Source organism: Crotalus tigris, unplaced genomic scaffold (genome assembly GCF_016545835.1).
Source record: "Crotalus tigris isolate CLP2741 ecotype Arizona unplaced genomic scaffold, ASM1654583v1 scf7180000024342.5246164, whole genome shotgun sequence".
Classification (NCBI taxonomy): domain Eukaryota; kingdom Metazoa; phylum Chordata; class Lepidosauria; order Squamata; family Viperidae; genus Crotalus; species Crotalus tigris.
The window spans coordinates 681,457-701,623 of NW_024100512.1; the positions used below are offsets into that span (position 1 = coordinate 681,457).

The following is a 20,167-nucleotide window of genomic DNA, read 5'->3' on the forward strand; positions in this document are numbered from 1 at the left end:
CCCTTTTCCTTAGCTGTGCTACTCCCTCTTATTCTATTGGCTTTTGAAAGCCAATAGAATAGACTCTCTTGAATAGCCAATGGGAATTGTCCAGGCTGTCTCTGCCCTGCTGAGCCCGCCAAAAGTCCCATTCTGCAAACGGTGTTGCACCAGTTGAGTAGTCCTCGACTTACGACCTGTTGGGGGTCACGGCATTAAAAAGGTTGAGAACCACTGGACTAGACAGCCACCTGTTTGGGATGATATAGGGTCTCCTGCTTGAATAAGGGGAGACCTACAAGATCCCATCCAACTCTGTTCTATTATTTTATTAAGAGGGTGTAAACCTGCTCTTCAGTTCAGCCATCTTTTTTTCTTTCAACAAACTTTCATTCCTGACAACGGCCCACAAAGTACTTCTGTCTTTCTACCAACATTTGGACAACTTGAGATTTCTCAATCTATTTCCTCATCTTTCGTAAATATTCTGCCAAAATGCATCTATTCACTCTCTATGAATCTACGTTCATCTACTTCCTCTCACTTTTAAGCAGTTTTTTTCCTTGTCAAACATAAATACCAAAATAAACTTAGATGGAATTATGCTGCTTCTGATTGAAGAAGCCCAATTTTACCATGTAGAGGAACTTCAGTTTTAAGCCTTTGTGCCTTAGTTATTATATTTTGATTGACTTGCTTTATTGGATTACTGCTCATTAGGACTCTTTTTACTGTACTCATGCTAGGGCTATTAATTAGGACCATTTTATTGGGAGAAATTCCCTCATTGGTGGTTTATTCTGAGTGCATCCAAAACATGCTTACCTCCAAATTCTTTGAACTCTCCATATTACCATAAAGCTCCTCTACTTTTAATCAGCTGTATTCAGATGAGATTGACATTTAAACTTCTGAATTTTTATAAATCAGAACAATCATTATGCATCTGTCCGTAGAAACATAGGGCTGGAAGGTTTCCCTGGAGGTCTTTTAGTCCAGCCCCCTGCCCAAATGAGGAGACTAGTGCTCTGACAGATGAGCACAATTCAAAGTGCACTAAAGATGTCCCCTTGAATGGAGACGAAACATTCACAGAGATCAAACAACAGCTTAGGAGGCCTTAGGTCAGAAAAAGATGATTTTCAACTTGCAGCAGGAAAACACAAATTAGATTTGCTTTCATCACAGGCTACAGTTAAATCAAAGAACTGTAATGTCTTTTCTTACCTCCAGGAACTGCAGTCAGCCCTGTGTTTACAATGGTGCAGCCTACCCTTCTTGATATGCCTTGTGTCTGTGCATATCACAAAAAAGGACTAAGCATAGGCTATGCACTACGCTAGGATTGGTCCTGGGAATGAGAAAAGAATTAAAAGAGCATTGTACTGTGGAAATCAAGACTGGTCTTGAACTGTACGATCAGATCTCAAATGTCTTTCTCACAGGTCTGAGTTCAAAGAGATTAATACAAAGTAAGAGTTGAGTGACAAGACAGTCTGAATCCGAAAATTAAGTAATGGGGTTTTTTTAAATGGTGAAAATGTTAGAAAGAGAAGCACATCTTCCAGCTCCTAGGTATTTTGCCAAAACCTATGGTCAGAAATAAATGTTTCAAATGCAAACTCTTGGATCAATCTTACCAGCAGAGTTCAGATGACATTCCATGGAGTTATCTGTTTGATTTCAGATGCTTAATTGCTGCTAGTAGACAGGAAATATCTTTGTTCATCAAGCTTTAATTCCATTTTCATTTATAGCACAGTTGAGTCTGATTCTGTTGATCCATCCATTGTCCACAGGGCATTGCAACTGGGCTGCCACTCATGCAGAGGTGTGCCTCAGTGGTACATTTTGGATTTAGAGATAGCAGCAGACAACATAGAACTTCTTGCATTTTGATCTAGCGCTGTTTTTTTAATTGAAAATGGCAGTGCAAAGGCTACTTTCTCACAATTTATTAAGCCCTATGTGTGTTTTATTAAGTGGGGGAGAGGAGAGAACAAGCTCACCTTCACAAGAACAAATGTGCCATTTACTTTTTTAAAAAAAAGTGGTAACACAGCTTGAAATTTCGAGAAACAAAATTAAATGAGCTGTGAAGACTATTGAAAATCTATCCGAGCTGTAATGAAAAGTACCTTGTGTTCTCTCCAAAGCTAAAAAAAGAGTCTGGTATGATTTAATAAATTCAGTTTCAATTATTCAACAACAACAAAAAAGTTCTAAATTGGGATCTTATGTGCTCTCCCATTTTACAGCTCAAATAGTTTAGAATAGTTTAGAAACTATTCTGGTGGTGCAGTGATTAGAATGCACTACTGCAAGCTAACTCTGCCAATTGTGAGCAGTTTGATCCTGTCCAGCTCAAGGTTGACTCATCCTTCCATCCTTCCAAGGTCAGTAAAATTAAGACCCAAATTGTTAGTGGCAATATGCTGCTTAGAGAGGACTATAAAACACCGTGAAGAGGTACATAAGTCTAAGTGCTGTTGCTAGTGCCATTAAAAATTCCTAGGAAAAAAATGATGAGGGGCAGAAAAACCATGGAACAATAATCACAGTACTATTTTTTAAAAAAAGTGATCTGGTTTTATTTCCCAGTATCAATAATGGGTTCTCTCAAATCAACGATTCAGCCATGTCCCCATCCACATATTGTTTTCTCTTTTTTGAGGTTTATGGGGAAGGCAAAATCCTTATTTCACTGCATTTTTTAATCAGTCATGGCTTTTTAAGCTCCTGCTGTGACATTTTACTTCTTAAGCCAATTCATCCTTTTTATCTTTCTTTCTTGCTGATAGTTTAATAATGTTGCTGATTTGCTATTTTTACTTTTCCTTTTGTTTGTGCTTTAAATATTCTGTATTTTATATATTTTATGAATATTAAGGAAAAGTAGTACAAATGAAAGCAAATTATTTTGCAGCCTGCTAGACATAATTAAGGAGATAGATTCTGAAATGGTCTGTGATGAACCCTCAGTCATCAATTACAGATTGTGAACTTTCCCAAAGACTCTTCATTTGTATCTTTGTCTCCTTGTTTTGTATGAGTTTGTTCTTTCATCTGATTTTGTCAGATTATCTGCATTACTTACAGTTTATTAACCATTTTACTCCTAAATGACTCCTAAATAAATATCAAAAACATCAAGCAAACGTTGATGTATATCATTACAATAGCACTAATCAGCAGATGGGATGGTAAATGAAAAATTAATATCAACCAATGTTCTCTTCTAGAGCTAAGGTTCATCTCTTTTCAAAAACAGAACAGCAAAATGGGCAGTTTATGTAAATGAACACTGATTTCAATGATCTGGGGACACTTGTTCCCTTTCTTTTATCCATATGCCCCCTTAACTACTGATAGAAGAAAATATTGTAGCTCAGGGTTGAACTGTTCGTACATTGGTGTTCTTTGAGACTGATTGTTTTATTGCAGACATTTCATTATCCAATCAGATAACATCTCAGACAAACAAGCTAACAGTAAACAACAGCCCAATCAAAGAACCTCCAAGAATACGCCCACCAACAGGACAAGCTATTAGTATATAAAGAGAGATCAAACTTTACTCCCTTCTAGCATTGATGATGTTACCTAGATAGGTAATGAAAAGTCTGCAAGAAAACAATCAAGCTCAGAGAGCCAGCAGTATGCTGCAGCTGCCAAAAAAGGCAACACACAGTGCTAGGCTACATTATCGGACGGATAGAATCAAGATCACATGAAGTTTAGTACCACTTTACAATGCTTTGGTAAAGCCACACTTGGAATACTTCATCCAGTTTTGGTCACCACAATGTAAAAAAAGATGTTGAGACTCTAGAAAGAGAAGAGCAACAACGATGATTAGGAGATTGGAGGCTAAAACATATAAGGAACGGTTGCTGGAATTGGGTATGTCCAGTTTAATGAAGAGACGGACTAGGGGTGGCAACCGCTGCTATCATGTCCCCCCTCGTCCTTCTCTTCATTAAACTAGACATACCCAATTCTAGCAACTGTTCCTTATATGTTTTAGCTTCCAGTCCCCTGATCATCTTTGTTGCTCTATTCTCCAAAGCACCTGAAGGCAGGAGAAGAAGCAATGGATGGAAAATAATCAAAAAGAGAAGCAAGAACTAAGGAGAAATTTCCTGACAGTTAGAACAATTAACCAGTGGAACAACCTGCCTTCAGAAGTTGTGAATGCTCCAACACTGGACATTTTTAAGAAGAGATTGGACAACCATTTGTCTGAGATGATATAGGTTCTCTTGCTTGAGCAGGGAGCTGGACTAGAAGACCTACAAGGTCCCTTCCAACTTTCTATTCTATTCTGTTCTATTCTGTTCTGTTCTGTTCTGTTCTATTATCACCAAGGACCCCACGGTCCCTTAGCTATACCACCAAAATAATCCATGTTGTATATAAATAAAGCTTTGAATCTTTAATGAAATGCAGCAAACTATTCAATTATTGGAATCTATACATGGAGAAATTTGCTTTTTGTCTAATTCTAGGGTTTGAATCCAGAATATAAAAATCCTGTACATTGGAAATGGGTAGTATTTGTATTCGTTTGTATTTCTCCAGTTTTATGGATCATGGTGATCACTATCTAACTGCAATGGGCCTTTAACTTACACGAAAACCTTTGGTACAACAATGTTTTCATCAGCCTTCTTTTTACTGAGTTGCAAAATAAACCCAAGTGCAAGCATACCTTTTGCTACCACTGGCTTTGTGTTAGCATCTTGCCTTTCCAGAGGGAGTTTTTCAACATTGCTGAGTTGTTGTCTTGCAGGTTTTTTACCACATTAATTAATTAGCACAATGGCACTCCTGATGCTTTTTTCTTTTTCTATATATGACAGTTGGTGACATTTGCGGTAACCTTTTCCCCTCCAAGGTGACAGAGCTGAGGTGGCAAGCTGCTGCTGCTGCTTCTGTCTTTCTTCCTAATGTCTTTCTTGTGGATGTTTTCACAGCTGGGGAACTCAGGGTGACTTTTCCACGACACACGCCCTTCCAGCTGTGAAGGTGAAGCTGTTTACGGAGAGTACTGGTGTCCTGGCTTTGGAAGACAAAGAACTTGGGCGGGTAAGGACAGACACAGCTGTTGACCTCACCAGCAAATAATGCAATGATGGGAATGACAACATTGCATCTCTTATTTTTGGTTTTAATTCTTACAAAAGTCTTCTTAATTTTACTTGTTTCACATTTAGCTTTTTATCACCTGTAAGCCATCCAGGGTCCCTTTATTGGTAAGATGGCAACACATACAGGAAATTTAATAAATAAATGTGCTGTGATAAAATTACAACTGCCAAAACATTTCTTGAAGAAGGAAAGAAAGGTTGGACAGGTCTTTGAAAAACTCAAATGTTGATTTTCAATTTTGAAGACACAGTGAACACGTGCATGCATACACACACACACACACACACACACACACACAAAATACCCCTGTGGAGGCTGAAAGTTGGGCCTGAAATGCATTTCTGCAATTTCCCCATTGGTAAAGCATTTCAAAGAGAAGGCTGACTAAGAATCTTGCATGAAAAAGAACCACAGGGATTGCATATTTTTCCCAGACTGATGAAACACAGTCCCAAAAAATTCAGACAGAGTTCCAAAGAAATCAGAGAGGAAAATAAATAACTGTTAAAAGGGATAGGGAAAAGAGGAACATCTCATCTCAGTAACAATTCCTCCCTGAAATAAACATAATTAAATTATTGGAAAAATTTGGGGGGGGAGGGGAAGGTTGCAAAATCAATTCTAATTAATTAACATATGACAATGTTGCTTTAGTTAACAAAAGGAAATTAAAATATTGTGGCTGAGTGGTGAACCTTATATCGTGTATCCTGAGAAAGATCCTCCCCTGTTTCCGTAGCTAGTTTAGGTAGTGGTTAAGGTGCTGGCTTAGGAACCAGGAGACGGTGAGTTCTAGTCCTGCTTTAGGTATGAAAAATCAGCTGGGTTGGGCCAGTCATTCTCTCTTAGCTAGTGGTGGGATTCAAATATGTGAACAATCAGTTCTCTGTGTGGATGCCGCTTCTGGAAGTCTGGGCAACAAAAAAATTAGCTACCGGTTCTGCCGAACTGGTACAAACTGGCTGAATCCCACCACTGCTCTTAGCCCAACCCACCTCACAGGTTTGTTGTGGGGCAAATAGGAGGAGGGAAAAGTATTAGTTATATTCGCCACATTAAGTTCTTTATAAATAATAAAGGTGGGTTAAACATGAAAACTAACAATAATAGAAGCATTAGTGTCTTCTTCCATTGGCCAAGCCAAGGCATGAGGAGGAGGAGGGGAGAGGGGAGGATTCCAATAATTTATTTCCCAGAGATGAGTGCAAATCAACGCTGATCTCATTTTAGAGCATAGATGAGATTGCTGCTGAGGCTGTTAACAATCTACCTCAGGTAGAGCAAGGTTGCCAGAATAACTTTGGATCTATGGAATGAATTTCATTTGTCATCTCTCCGATCAGTAGATAATTCACCATATTCAGGTTAGCAGCACAGCTGCAGTTGAATTAACTGTGGCCTGTCCATTTCTTCCACCAGCTGCTAAAGCTGATAATAATGCCAACTTTCATTTTTTTAATTATGTAACAGGTTCCCAGTAATATTAGCTGTATAACATCACGCTCCTGAGCGTTTCTTCTTTTTTTTCTCTATGTCGATATCATTTTTTTCCCCATAGCGCTTTCAGCAGCATTTATCTTGGTGACAGATATAATTGCCAATAAATTCCCTTTGGGCTCTGCTTTGCTTCTACTCAGCTTCCTCTGCTCTTCACTTACTGCTACATGGGACACAAAAAACATCTAAGTATAAGGCTTGAATTTAACTTTAATAACTTTAACTGCAGAGTGCCAGATAACTCATTGTTCTTCAGTTAAAAACACCTATTTCCCCGCCTCTCTCTTTTGTATAAGTTATTAAATTCTAGCTCTAATTTGAAGTAATTTTATTGTATACGCTGATGAGAAATGAGAACTGTCTGCGTGGATGTATGGTTTTTATTCTATAACTGCGTAGACCAGTTTTTTTAAAAAAGGTCTATTAGAATCTTAACTGAAAGGAATGTTTCTCTAAATTATTATTTAATTTAGCTTATATATTATTCTACTTCCAGAGATTCTGATTGGCCTACAAATACAGAATAAGTAAAGTTACAAGTAGTCCTTAACTTACAGCCATTTGTTTAGCGGCCATTCAAAGTTACAATGGCACTGGAAAAAGGGAACTTACAACCAGTCCTTGCACCCATAATCGTTTGATCCAATTTCCTGTTGGGAAGTTTTCTGTGTTTCCCGACTTCCTATTGAGAAGTTTTCTAATGCCTCCCTAGTTAAAACCTTAGCATTTGCAGAAGTATAAATGCAACAGCTATGCAACTGTCTCCAAATGACAAATGCATATATTCCTTGACATGCCATGACACAGAAGTTTACTTCTCACCTTATGCATTGGAAGTCAAACCACAAACCATTAGGCTTACAGTGGACCAATAAGTAGCAGCAGAGTTCATAATGCTGAGAAAAGGTTACTTTCACACAAGGCCTTGTTTTGGTGCAATCACTCTGCCCAGACACAGAATTACACTGTAGATCCTAAAAAGAAGGTGGCAAAGCTATATAATGCTGTTTGGTGGAGTAGCACATTTATTTATTTTACCTGTCATTGGACTGATGTGACAGTTCCATATATCATTTACCTTACCTCTCATTGGATGGATATGGCAACAATGAAAATTCACATCATTTTTATGATGATGCTATTGTAGGAAATCTTATCTGGGAGCAAAATAATTCTGAGAGATATATATCCATAGCATCTGGATACATGCACTCCAAATCTCTGCATGTTAAAACTTTGTCTTCAGGTTGTTCTTCATCCAACACCAAATAGCCCCAAACAATCAGAATGGCACAAAATGGCTGTTTCCAAAAACTGTCCTGATCAAGACCTGAAAATCAAGCTTGCTGTCCGAATGGATAAACCTCAGAATATGAAACATTCTGGGTAAGTGGTTTGTTTGGGGTTTTTTTGCAAATTACAGTGATTGCATGTTACCATATTTTCCAGTATTATAATAATTGAAAAATGTCATCTTCTTCTCCCAGATTGTATGAACTTAAAAACTGAATCAATGAGATTTAATTTACATCCTGCTGGGAATGTTTGACATGTTATTTACTAGCACATTTTATCTCTCTTAATATTTCAAACTAAATGCCCTCTGAAAATAATCACTCCTGTCTATTCTGCGTGTGAACTAAGAATATTATTATTATTATTCTCAAAAATGAACAATAAAGGATTTTTAAAAATATAAATCAGTGTAATTTTCCTATATTTTATTTCTTGCACTGCATTTTTGCAGTAGTAAATTCCTTACTGCATAATCAGAGTATTCATAATAATGATAACCTGTTTCTTTGAATATCCTGATTGTGCTGTGATAATTATGCATATAATATTCTGAACAAGTTATCAAGGTCTTTGAAATAATGATAGAGGCTGTGCAGGTCTAGAGGGAAAGGAACAAGCTCACACCCAAACCCAAGTGATGGCCCTCTTTAGTCCTGAATAAGATCACACTTTCCCCTTCTGGACTGGGCCAAAATTTAGGGGACTTTTTGGAGTAACACAACAGCCAGGGAGATCTTCAGATAAATTCAACTAGTGTACCAGTTGTGCCCATACAATAATTGGGAGGCACTTTAGACAACCATTCATACTTTGATCACTTCATGATTACATACTGCAATGCTCAATACATGGGGCAGCCCTTGAAGACCATTGAGAGACTGCAGCTGGCTCTGAATGGGGAATTATGTCAGGGTTCTTTGTTTTCTAAGACTGGACACACCACCGTGTAGAATATAAGTCTACAAAACACTTCATTGTAACACACACCTTTCCTATTGGGTTGACTTCATGCTCCCAGCTTTTGTAAACTGATATAGCCATACAAATAAGTCTTTGATTGTTAGCCCTTATAACAAATAAAAGTCTTAAAGTTTGTAAAATGGATTTGACCTCATTTAATCTCGTTGGGGTTAAGTGTGATTGCTCTGCTTCTGGTTCTATGCCAAGCTTCAGGCAGGAATCACACCACAATTGGCTGTTTACTGTAGCTGTATCATCCCGGCAGTTGACCACAATTTGCTTGCCTGTATGAATCATACACTTCAAACATCACTTCCTGCTTCCTAATCTGCTTGTTGTTTTCTTTTTCTCTCATACATTGTAGCTTTACCCCACTCCATAGAGGGTTAAGCTGCATACTGATGTCAGTTCATTCCTAAAAATGCCAGGTTGTGGCTCAATTAGCTAGACACCTGGAACACTGGCATGGATGCTTATGAGTCAACCATGAGTGGAGGAAATGAATGAAACAATGTGCTGAGCCATTCCTTGGGCAAGTGGGTGTGGGAAGCATTTTGGCTTGGCTGAAGACAGCAACCTCAGTTTCATTCTCTCACATATGGTAGGCCTGCATAACACTTCCGCTACATGGCTGCACTGGTTACCAGTAGGATTTGGGTGCAGTTCAAGATGCTGAATATTACCTGTACAGGCCTTCATGGCATACAGCCTGGTTATCCAAGGGACTTGTCTTCCATAGTTTCTGCCCATTACACATGATCTAGTCAGGTGGACATGCTCCTGGTCCTATCAATTAAAGTATCATCTGATAAAACCCAAGAAGCAGACCCTTTATGTCACAGCTCCTGCCCTCTAGAATGACATCCCTCCAAAGATTTAATAATAATAATAAAGTTGGAAGGGACCTTGGAGGTCATCTAGTCCAACCCCCTGCTCAGGCAGGAAACCCTACATCATTTCAGACAAATTGCTGTCCAGTCTCTTCTTAAAAACTTCCAGTGTTGGAGCATTCACAGCTTCTGGAGGCAGGTTGTTCCACTAATTAATTGTTCTAACTGTCAGGAAATTTCTCCTTAGTTCTAGGTTGCTTCTCTCTTTGGTTAATTTCCATCCGTTGCTTCTTGTCCTGCCTTCAGGTGCTTTGAAGAATAGCTTGACTCCCTCTTCTTTGTGGCAACCCCTGAGATATTGGAACATTGCTATCATGTCACCCCTGGTCCTTCTATTCATTAAACTAGACATAATCAATTCCAGCAACCATTCCTTATATGTTTTAGCCTCCAGTCCCCTGATCATCTTTGTTGCTCTTCTCTGTACTCTTTCTAGAATCTCAACATCTTTTTTACATTGTGGTGACCAAAACTGGATGCAGTATTCCAAGTGCAGCCTTACCAAGGCATTGTAAAGTGGTATTAACACTTCACGTGATCTTGATTCTATTCCTCTGTTAATGCAGCCTAGCACTGTGTTGTATGGTCTCCATCCAGACGTTATTCAGACGAGCTCTTAAAATCCAGATCTTGGGTTACAGTGGGTGACAAACCCCCTGTGGAGACAATTTCTTCATTGCAATTTGTGTTATTTTTTTTCAAATATTAGCTTTTGGTTGTATTGGACTGTTTAAAATTCATACTGTTCACCACCAGCATCATGGAGCAACTTATAAATGTAAATCATATTATATTATATAACAAGAAATCTGCTTACAGAAAGATCACATTGATTCTACAAAAGAAACAGCTTCACAAATAGAAATGCTTAATATTTAAAAGAGGGCATATGAGATTTTTTTTAAATTATGCTTTCCTGTAGTTATTGTTTCAGGGTTTTGGGTTTTTTTTTGAGAGGTAATTTAAGTAAAATGTGCTCAGTTTATGGACTGGCTTTATGTAGTCTGTTTCTACATTTCCTATGAGAAATTCAATTAAAATTGTTTAGTGGAATGTGTAAGCATTGCTACTTTTCACATGAGTTAACAAATTGAAATAGTGTTTCACTCTTTATGGCTTCTTATCTTCCATATACAGACATAAAATAATATTTCTGAATTGTTCCTGTTAGAAAAAAGCTTTACTCACACTCAGCCTTTTTACATAGAGCAAAAGGGCATACTTATAATACCTATGTACCCTCCAACGTTGCATTTGTAAGTCTTAAAGGGGAAGTATTAATTATTATTAATTATTGTTATCAAATTGTAAATTATGAATGGATTATTGGTTTATTAAATTTAATTTTATTCACATAAACATTTTGCGTAATCATTGACTGCATAATCTACCCTTACATGCAATAGTCTGTATTTATGCATCTTTTCCATTGAAATGTTATCCCTACATTTTAAAGAGCAGCACTGAAGGTAAGACATGTATGGTGGAATGGAGAGCAGTATGAAAATAATATTCCAATCTCTCATCAGATATAATATACATCCTCATGGGATTCTAATCTAATCCAGCCCTATTAGTATGTCTCTTTTATCCCACCTTGCAATAAAAACATAGGTGTTACTTTTCTGGATCATCTGTTCAGCATTTTGTTACTAATGACAGCCAATGAGTTATGATGTAACCTCTGCTACATGTACTGCACTGGGTGCCAATTTGCTTCTGAGTCCAATTTAAAGTGTTAGTTATTACCTTTAAAGCTTTAAACCTTTAAACCTTTTGGGCACCAGGGACCGGTTCCTTGGAGAGATATTTTTCTGCGGACTGGAGGATGTGTGGTTCTGTGTGCTGCAGATGGGGCTTTGCTTGTTTGTGCGGTCCGGTTGCTGGCATGCCGCAGCCCGGTACTGGTCCACGGACCAGGGATTGGAGATCCCTACTTTAAAGCATAAGGCCAGATTATTTGAGGAAACATCTTGTCCCGATTTCTTTGACCCATCACACAAAATCAGAGAGGGAAGGCATATTACAAATCCTGTCAGTTAAAGAATCTTACTGATGGAGTCTACAGTAATGGCCAAAAGTGTACAGTAGAAATGCCACCTTTGGTTAAGTTTCCACCAATTTTTCTTCTAATTTTTTTATAACTGTAGCCTTGTTCACTTAATAATACTATTTTACATCACTTTCTGGGTAACCAGTCAACTCTTTGCACCATTACTTTAATTGTATTACATTTTACAAGCTCACTAAATGAAAGAACAAAAAACCCCAACCAACTTGATAGCGATCACATAACACACTGACCTATGTCCTGCTCTCAGCTTCAATACATGACATCAATAACTGAATCCTACTGTGATCTGATTGGCTCATTGCCAAAACAAGATGACACCTGATTGGCTCTCTAAAAACTCATGTTCATTCGCTACAATCAGATGAAGGAAAGCCACCTGGTCTCAACCTAAGCAAGTAGTGTTTCCTTTTTCTGGTTATTTGGCTATAACTTTTCGTAGAACACAGTACAGATAATTGAACAAACTATGCTGCATTACATTCTTGATTAAATTATCTTTCCACTGATATATAATTTTATGGTACTACTCCAAAAAAAATGGTGTTATTAGCCATCAAATCTCAAAAATACACTTTTCCCAAAAGGTTTCCACAATTTTGGCCACTACTGTAGGAACAAAGACTTCCCTGTTGCATCCCCCTAGCTTGCCCAGAGACAGACCCCTGCTTTTCTGGCCTTCTGGAAAAGCATTAAGACCAGGCTCTGCCAAGTTGCCTGGCAATTCAAGAATACCATGCAACTTTAGGGGTAGTTGATCGGCTGAAGGTTCTTCTTCTGCCTTTTAACTCTGTAATTGTTCTTTTTAACTTTGGCTTAATCTGTTTTTTTAACTTTGTTTTTAACTATAGCAATAGCACTTAGATGTATATATATACCATAGTGCCTTAACAGTATTCTATGAGCAGTTTACAATGTCAGCATATTGCCCCCCCCCCAAAATCTGGATCCTCATTTTACAATTTCAGAAGGATGGAAGGCTGAGTCAATTTTGAGCCCCATCAGGATCAAACTCGAGGCTGTGAGCAGAGTTAGCCTGAAATACTGCATTCTAACCACTGTGCCAAATCATACAGCTTTTATATGATTTTTCCATTTTATTTGTAAAATACCCGGAGGGATGCAACTGTGATGGGCAATACAAAAATTTGATACATAATAAAAATAAATAAAGGTGAAGCTTACTGGAAGGATATAATGCAACAGCCATGCTCTATTCTTTCCATATAATGTTTAGGAAGCAAATGTACAATGGCTTCCCATCATGAAGATTCCATATGGTCTTTCAGGATTAATAGCCATTCATACGTTTATGTTCCACAAATTTGTCTTATCTGTTTTAAAATGACCATCAGCACATTCTAATTAAATTTAATCACTCATATTTTCTTAGCTAACACCAGCTATGTTGTCGAATTCTGATGGTGCTGGACAAAATTGTAATCAGAGTCTGTTTACTGCTGGCATTTTCCAACTATGGTCCTTTACAATTTGATTTTTAAGAAATGCCAGTATTTTTTCTTGTCTGAGACAGAATGTAATCTAATGAAATTTGCAAGTGAAATAGTACCTGTCAGAAAGAATATTGTGGTAGATTCCAGACAAATAAATTGAACTATTTTTTTAGAGCAAAGGAAAAGAAGGAATATTGATGTCCCTTTCTTAATGTAGAACAACTGATTATTGGAGATGGAGACTAGCGGGATGTAAAAGAAGGATTGGCAGAACTTGGAGTTGGAGTCAAAAGAGGAATCAGTCTACAGTCACTCTGTGTTAATGAAGTGTTAATACCACTTTATAACACCTTGGTAAGGTCACACTTGGAATATTGCATCCAGTTTTGGTCACCATGATGTAAAAAGATGTTGAGACTTTGGAAAGAATACAGAGAAGAGCAACAAAGATGATTAGGGGACTGGAGGCTAAAATACATGAAGAATGGTTGCTGGAATTGGGTATGTCTACTTTAATGAAGAGAAGGACTGGGAGTGACATGATAGCAGTGTTCCAACTTCTCAGAGGTTGCAACAAAGAAGGAGTCAAACTATTCTCCAAAGCACCTGAAAGTAAGACAAGAAGCAATGGATGAAAATAATCAAAGAAAGAAGCAACTTAGAACTAAGGAGAAATTTCCTGACAGAACAATTAATCAATGGAACAATTTGCCTCCAGAACTTGTAAATGCTCCAACACTGGAAGTTATTAAGAAGAGACTGGATAACCATTTGTCTGAAATGGTACAGTTTTCCTGCCTGATCAGGGGGTTGGACTACAAGACCTCCAACATCACTTCCAACTCTATTATTATTTTTACTGATCATCACACAGTCAGCCAAATGTTCAGACTGGATTTGGTATTTTTGTCTACCTATCAAGTCCTTACCAAGGACCTCGGATAGGCAGATGTGGATGTTTGATGGTATTAGAAATATTGTCACAGAATGGAAGCAGTTTCTAGTAAGGCCATCTTTTGCAATTGACTAATGGTGAATTTGTCAATGCCAATGGTGTTCAAGTGGTGCTCCAGTTGTTTTGGGATTGCACCCAAGGCGCCTATTACTGTTGGTACTATATTTGCTTGCCTTTGCCATACTTGTTGTTTTTCTATTTGTAGGTCTTTGTATTTTGTTATCTTCTCCAGTTTTTTCTCATCTATTCTGCTGTCTCCAGGCACTTCCACATCTATTACTATTATTATTATTATTATTATTATTATTATTATTATTATTATTATTATTATTATTACTACGATGTCATTCTTTTGACTCCACCCCCAAATTCTGCCATTCCTTCTCCTATAGGAGAATACTAAAAGATTAGTTCTTTTCTTTTCCATAGCACAAACCACAGTAGCAGTTAAGCCAGTCATCAAGTTAAAAGATCACCACTCCCCTCTCCCTGTGGTCATGTGATCACATTTTGGGGGCTTGGCAACTGGTTTGATAATTTATGGCTGTTTGCAGAATCCTATAGTCACAACACGATTTACAACATTTTTTTTTCTAAAACCAGTGTTTAGTTGCAGTTTCCAGTAAAAATTGCCCGATGCAAACGAGGTTCTTATTAAAAAAAAAAAAAAATCCTAATGAAGTTTTCCTTGCTGTTTTTATAGATATTTGTGGGCCATCGGCAAAAATGTCTGGAAGAGATGGAAGAAAAGGTTCTTTGTACTGGTGCAGGTAATGCTTCAACTAAAACTTATATTTTTATTATGCTTTAACACCATATTGTAATACAATTAGGCTCTAAGTGCAGGATACTTTGCTCTGGTTCACACAAAAACCGAAACTATTATGAGTGAGAGACCACACCTTACAGTAAATATAACCAAGCTCATTACAGCATAGGCTTACAGATGAACAAAGTTTATGACATGTAAATGCTGTGGAATTGTAAAGTGTAAACTCTAGGATTGTAAATATTAGGCAGTTTATGGAGGAACTCAGTGGGACAAGTGAGACAAGCAGTTCCTCTATAACACGGGTGTCAAACTCGCCATGTCACGTGATGTGTCACAACTTTTTTTGCATTGCCGGAGCTGGGGTGGGCGCTGCCTCAGCATGATGCAACCGGCCCGCTCTTTAACTTTCAACAGACTCCATCCTGAATATATAAGGAAAATTAGAAGGACTGCAATGTCCTCATTGCCCTTCTGCTTTAGATTTATTCTGCATGTAAAGAAGTAGCTTAATGAGTGCTCATTAAGCACACAGACCCAGGAAGAAAGATGCACAAAATTTAACTGAAGAAAGGTTATCTACTCGTGAATTAGAAAATGAGGATGGAGGAGAAACTTTTTCTTTTATGACATTCTTTTGGAGATGAGGTTGCTGCTTCTGTTTCTTGTGTCTGACACCAGAAGCCCTGGCATTTTACTCTTGCTGCCAGGACTTCTTATCCATGCCTTAAGTGCCTAATTATAGTATCACAATTACTATTGTGTGGGGTTCTCAGTATCCATGTCTTCTTCTCCTTCTTGTTCTTGTTCTTCTTCTTCTTCATCTTCTTCTTCTTCTTCCTCCTCCTCCTCTTCTCTTCCTCCTTCTCCTTCTCCTCTACCCAGTGGACTCTTTAATTAACAACTTTATTTTACATGTTTGTATTATTTAATCTTGTTTTAAGAAATGGTGACCTACTTAAGATTGTCTGGATGGTAGGGCATAGAGGTATACATTTAAATGAATCAGTAAGCAACAATATTTATATTAGCAAATAGCAATAAGTGAAATGGTTATAGTTAAGTTGATAGAATTATTAGAGGAACATGTCATTCTAGGTCATAATGAGCGATTAATTTATTTTGGATTATTTTGGATTCAGTTCCAAATAAACGTCTTCTTTGTGTTTTATGGGTTAATGCTATGTGTGAACTAGTGAGGTTTAATCAATACATAAGTATGTAAGTTTAGTATGATGTCCAAACTACCTACAGGTAGTCCTTGCTTACTGGCCACAATTGGAACCAGCAATTCCATTACTAGTGACTACTGCACTTCACATTGAAAACCACATTTTTTTTCCTTTTGCTTTTGGGGTGTGGGTGCAAGACATGATTTCTCTTTTAGGCTTCATTGGGCACCTCCACCCGAACATTTTGTACAGCTTCAGAACCAGCTCTGGACCAGCATGCACTCACATCTCTACTTCTGCTACAGCTAATACTGTCACTGTTTGAAACCCACAGAGTTGAAAAGAGAATAATGATAGTTTCAATGAGAAATAACAGTTTTTCGGTTTCCTTAATTCTTAATTTGTTGCTATTGTTATTTTGCTTTGTTTTTGGATAACATGCAGTTTAACAAGTTTCTGGTTCATTAAAATTAGAATCACTGTAGGTAAAATTCAAGTACAGCTGAGTTTATTTTATATTAGTCTCTTGTATCCTGAGTGCCTGTCAGGACAGTTTGTTTCTTCTAGTGATGGCATGCAGGTAACAGTACTGCTTTAGTTTCTAGTGTAGAAATCTTAGCTTGCAAAAAGATAATGCAGATGGGTCAGTCATACAGAAAGAATAAACAAGGATCAAATTGTTAAATTAATCTATGAAGGGAGAGTGAGTGGACTAAGAAGAAGGGGGAGACCAAGGAGGCTGTGGTTGGAAGGAACCGATGAGATCCTCAAAAAAATGAGGTGAGAAGTTTTTTTTAAAAAAAAAAATGCTATGGATGAAATATAGTGGTAGAAGGGAGGATGGTTTGCAAAGATAGAGGGGTATGAATAAGAGAATAAAAGAGTTAGAAGGGACCTTGGAGGTCTTCTAGTCCAATCCCCTGCTTAGGGGGGTTTCAGACAAAATAGTTATCCAATCTCTTCTTAAACATTTCCAGTGTTGGAACATTCAAAACCTCTGGAGGCAAGTCATTCCATTGGTTGATTGTTCTAACAGTCAACAAATGTATGCGAGTGATCTATGATAATTGATACCGGTGTAAACTAACTTTAGATAATGTTGATGAAGATCCTCTGTCATCCAGGTAGAGTTGTCTGGAGGTTGAGTCACGGCAACTGGACTTCTTTTCTTTTCGGTCTGAAACTTTTTGCTGCTTAAATTTCAAACCAAAAAGAAAAGGAGTCCAATTGCCATGGAAGTTAACTTCCAGATAATTTTAGATTCATTCTTTTCTTTATCTCCTGCTTCCAGTCATTTATTTATTTATTTATTACTTCTACCTCTTTTCTACACTGCGTAATTGCTTCGTGCAAAACAGAATAGTATTTAGAAATAGGTTTATTTTTTTTTTCATTGTTTCTTTGTTTTGCCTGCATTTTTCTAGAGCAGTTTTCTATATCCACTGCCCTATAGAATTTTGAGACTACAACTCTAAAACTGTTATTGATAGATCCAGAATGCCAGCATGGGCAAAGCTGTTCTGAAAGCTACCCAGATTATTTCAGATCATTCTATGCTGCCTTTCAGGATCAGCACCATAAAACCAACAAAAGAGAATACTAATAAAAGACTCTTCACAGTAGTAGAAGGAAAGAGAAAACAGAACTCAGAATTGAAACTAACACTCATTACACAGAAAGCATGAGCAAATAAAGAAATATTTAAATTTTTCATAAAAGCTGGCAGTGATTTAGAGCCTTCCCTTGCTTTAAAATGTTTCTATAATTAGAAATGAAACTTTTGCTTCAATGCTCAACTTCCTCATCCATAAAATTCACCTGGCTTTTTCTTTAAAATGCTGTTTATTTAATCTTGAATGATTTAGGTGGGTGTTGGTTGCAATACCATTACTGTTTTCTGAAAGTAATGTGGACATTTAGACTGAGTAATGTAAGCAAGCTTGGAACACAGAGTGCTCTGATTTTACTATATGTCTTCTGTATATCACTTACCATTCTAATAGCAAATTTACTCTCTGAGAGGAACAGAATGTTAATTGCATGCAAATTTCAAGGCAGAGACTTGTTATTCACCTCATTGTAAATTCTGAAATATGCAGTGTGAAAGCCATGGCAGAATATGACCTCAAGGTTAAGAATGAAAATTATCCACAGCATCATAAATCAAGGAGAAAAAGAATGGCAAAGTCACTCTAAGTGCTCCTAACTGGCTAGAGAACCTCAGAAAAGCTTTTAAATTACACAAGTAGGTAGATAATGTAAGGGTTGAATTTCGAGGCCATAAGCCAATAATCATTTATGATCTTGTTTGATCTTTCCTCACTTTTTCCTTTACATCAATATGCTGAGAATCTCAGGAACTCCTCTCCTAAACATTTAAAACAAAAACTGTAGTTGAGATGCAATGTATTGTTAACCTTTAAAATCAGTAGAAATGATAGATATTGCCCTTCTAAGGTATTATATCAAAAGCAAATGCTTTGAGGGCTAAAAAAAAAATAGGCTTTTCTTTTTTGCTGTCTCATATTTGCTTTTAGTTAATCATATAAGTAGTAGTGAAATCATGACACCGATACAAGTGAGAACAGACATGTTTTAGGGACATTCTCCTGCAAGAATCAAAACTAGCTCTGTGCAGCCATTCCAAAGAGGAAGAAGATGGAGGCTCTTTTCCAGATAACACTTGGGGAAATGTATTGAAGTACTATTCAATCAGCATCCTGCAAGCATGTAGTCGCATTCCATTTTGATGTCCTCAACATGGCCATAGGTTTACTGATTACTCTTTTGTAGGATAACACAACATGCTGAATCATAAACTACTGGCTGACTTCATATACCTTGCTAGGCTACAAAGAAAAGGTTAAAACTAATAAAGCATAGCCTATTGGGCAAAATAGCACCTCCGTCTTTAACTGACTTGGTTAAATGTGATAGACAACCCAGTTCCTATCTCCATAGTGCTACCAACCACTTGCTGGTACCAAGTCTATAGTTTCAGTCAGCCAATGATTCTCAATTTTAAATTGCTTGATTCTTTTTCTGTACATGGAGATCTTCTATAGTTTCAATCCCTTCATCACAGATTCATCTTCTTGATCTAATACAGAGAACCTTTTGACAGTTTTATATATGTTTATAGGTGATTATTAATAAATCAGGGGGATACCCTTCATCTCAAGCACAGTCCAATACTTTCTTCTTTTTAAGTAGCAGTCAAATCTGTTGTCTTTTTATTTCTAGTTTGTTTGTTCTTGAGTAGTTCTAAACCATATGGTTTTAATCTGTCCCATCATCTGTTGTGCTTTGTTGTTGGATCAATGCTTATTTTTTTTTTTTTTAGCTTTGCTTTATTTGTTTACTTTGACAATCCTGGCAGAAACATATCCTTTCCATTGTAGAAAAAAATAAATACCTGAAAAGGCTAAATGAAAGGGAACAGAAAAGGGCACGATTGAAAGAATGGTGCTGAAGTAAAACAGGTTTGCCTATCTTTTCTTGGGCTGAAAACTTTACTTTGTCAATTGGGAGCCACAAAGCAAAAAATAATGGGGAAGGCTCAGATTAAAAACTCAAATTGACTCCAGCATCTGGTTTACAGGTAAACAAAATTCAATGTAGTTAATAAAATTTATTTATTTATGTATGTATGCATTTATTCCCATTCTGCCTCATTGATGATGTCATTTGGTAGCAATTTTTGGAAATCTTTGGGGATCATACTAGAAGTTGGTGAAGTACAACAGTGCCCCCAGACTAAGAAAAGATTAAGCTTCCAAGTCTACAAAATGTTGAAGATGGAAAGTTGAGAAAATTATGAATGAACTGGAGAAATTAGTCATTTTTCTTGCCTCCATATTAGAACTCTTGGTGTGTTTTTTTACTTAGATTGATTTGTGATGAGTTCAGACAAAAAAAAACCAATTTTTCCACTAGCCAGAATAAATAAAGATGCACATAATGGCTAAGACTA

At 37.2% G+C, this 20,167-nt stretch overlaps 1 protein-coding gene across 34 annotated transcripts in view; it reads left to right on the forward strand.

Annotated features, from left to right (window-relative positions):
* Positions 1 to 20,167, forward strand: part of CADPS (calcium dependent secretion activator) — a 448,877-nt gene that overhangs the window by 221,562 nt on the left and 207,148 nt on the right. For all 34 annotated transcript variants that reach the window (XM_039326616.1, XM_039326619.1, XM_039326630.1 and 31 more), the window contains exons 7-9: positions 4,956 to 5,067; positions 7,874 to 8,013; positions 14,957 to 15,023. In XM_039326616.1, coding sequence (XP_039182550.1) covers positions 4,956 to 5,067; positions 7,874 to 8,013; positions 14,957 to 15,023 — 319 coding nt within the window. The remainder of the gene's footprint in view (positions 1 to 4,955; positions 5,068 to 7,873; positions 8,014 to 14,956; positions 15,024 to 20,167) is intronic.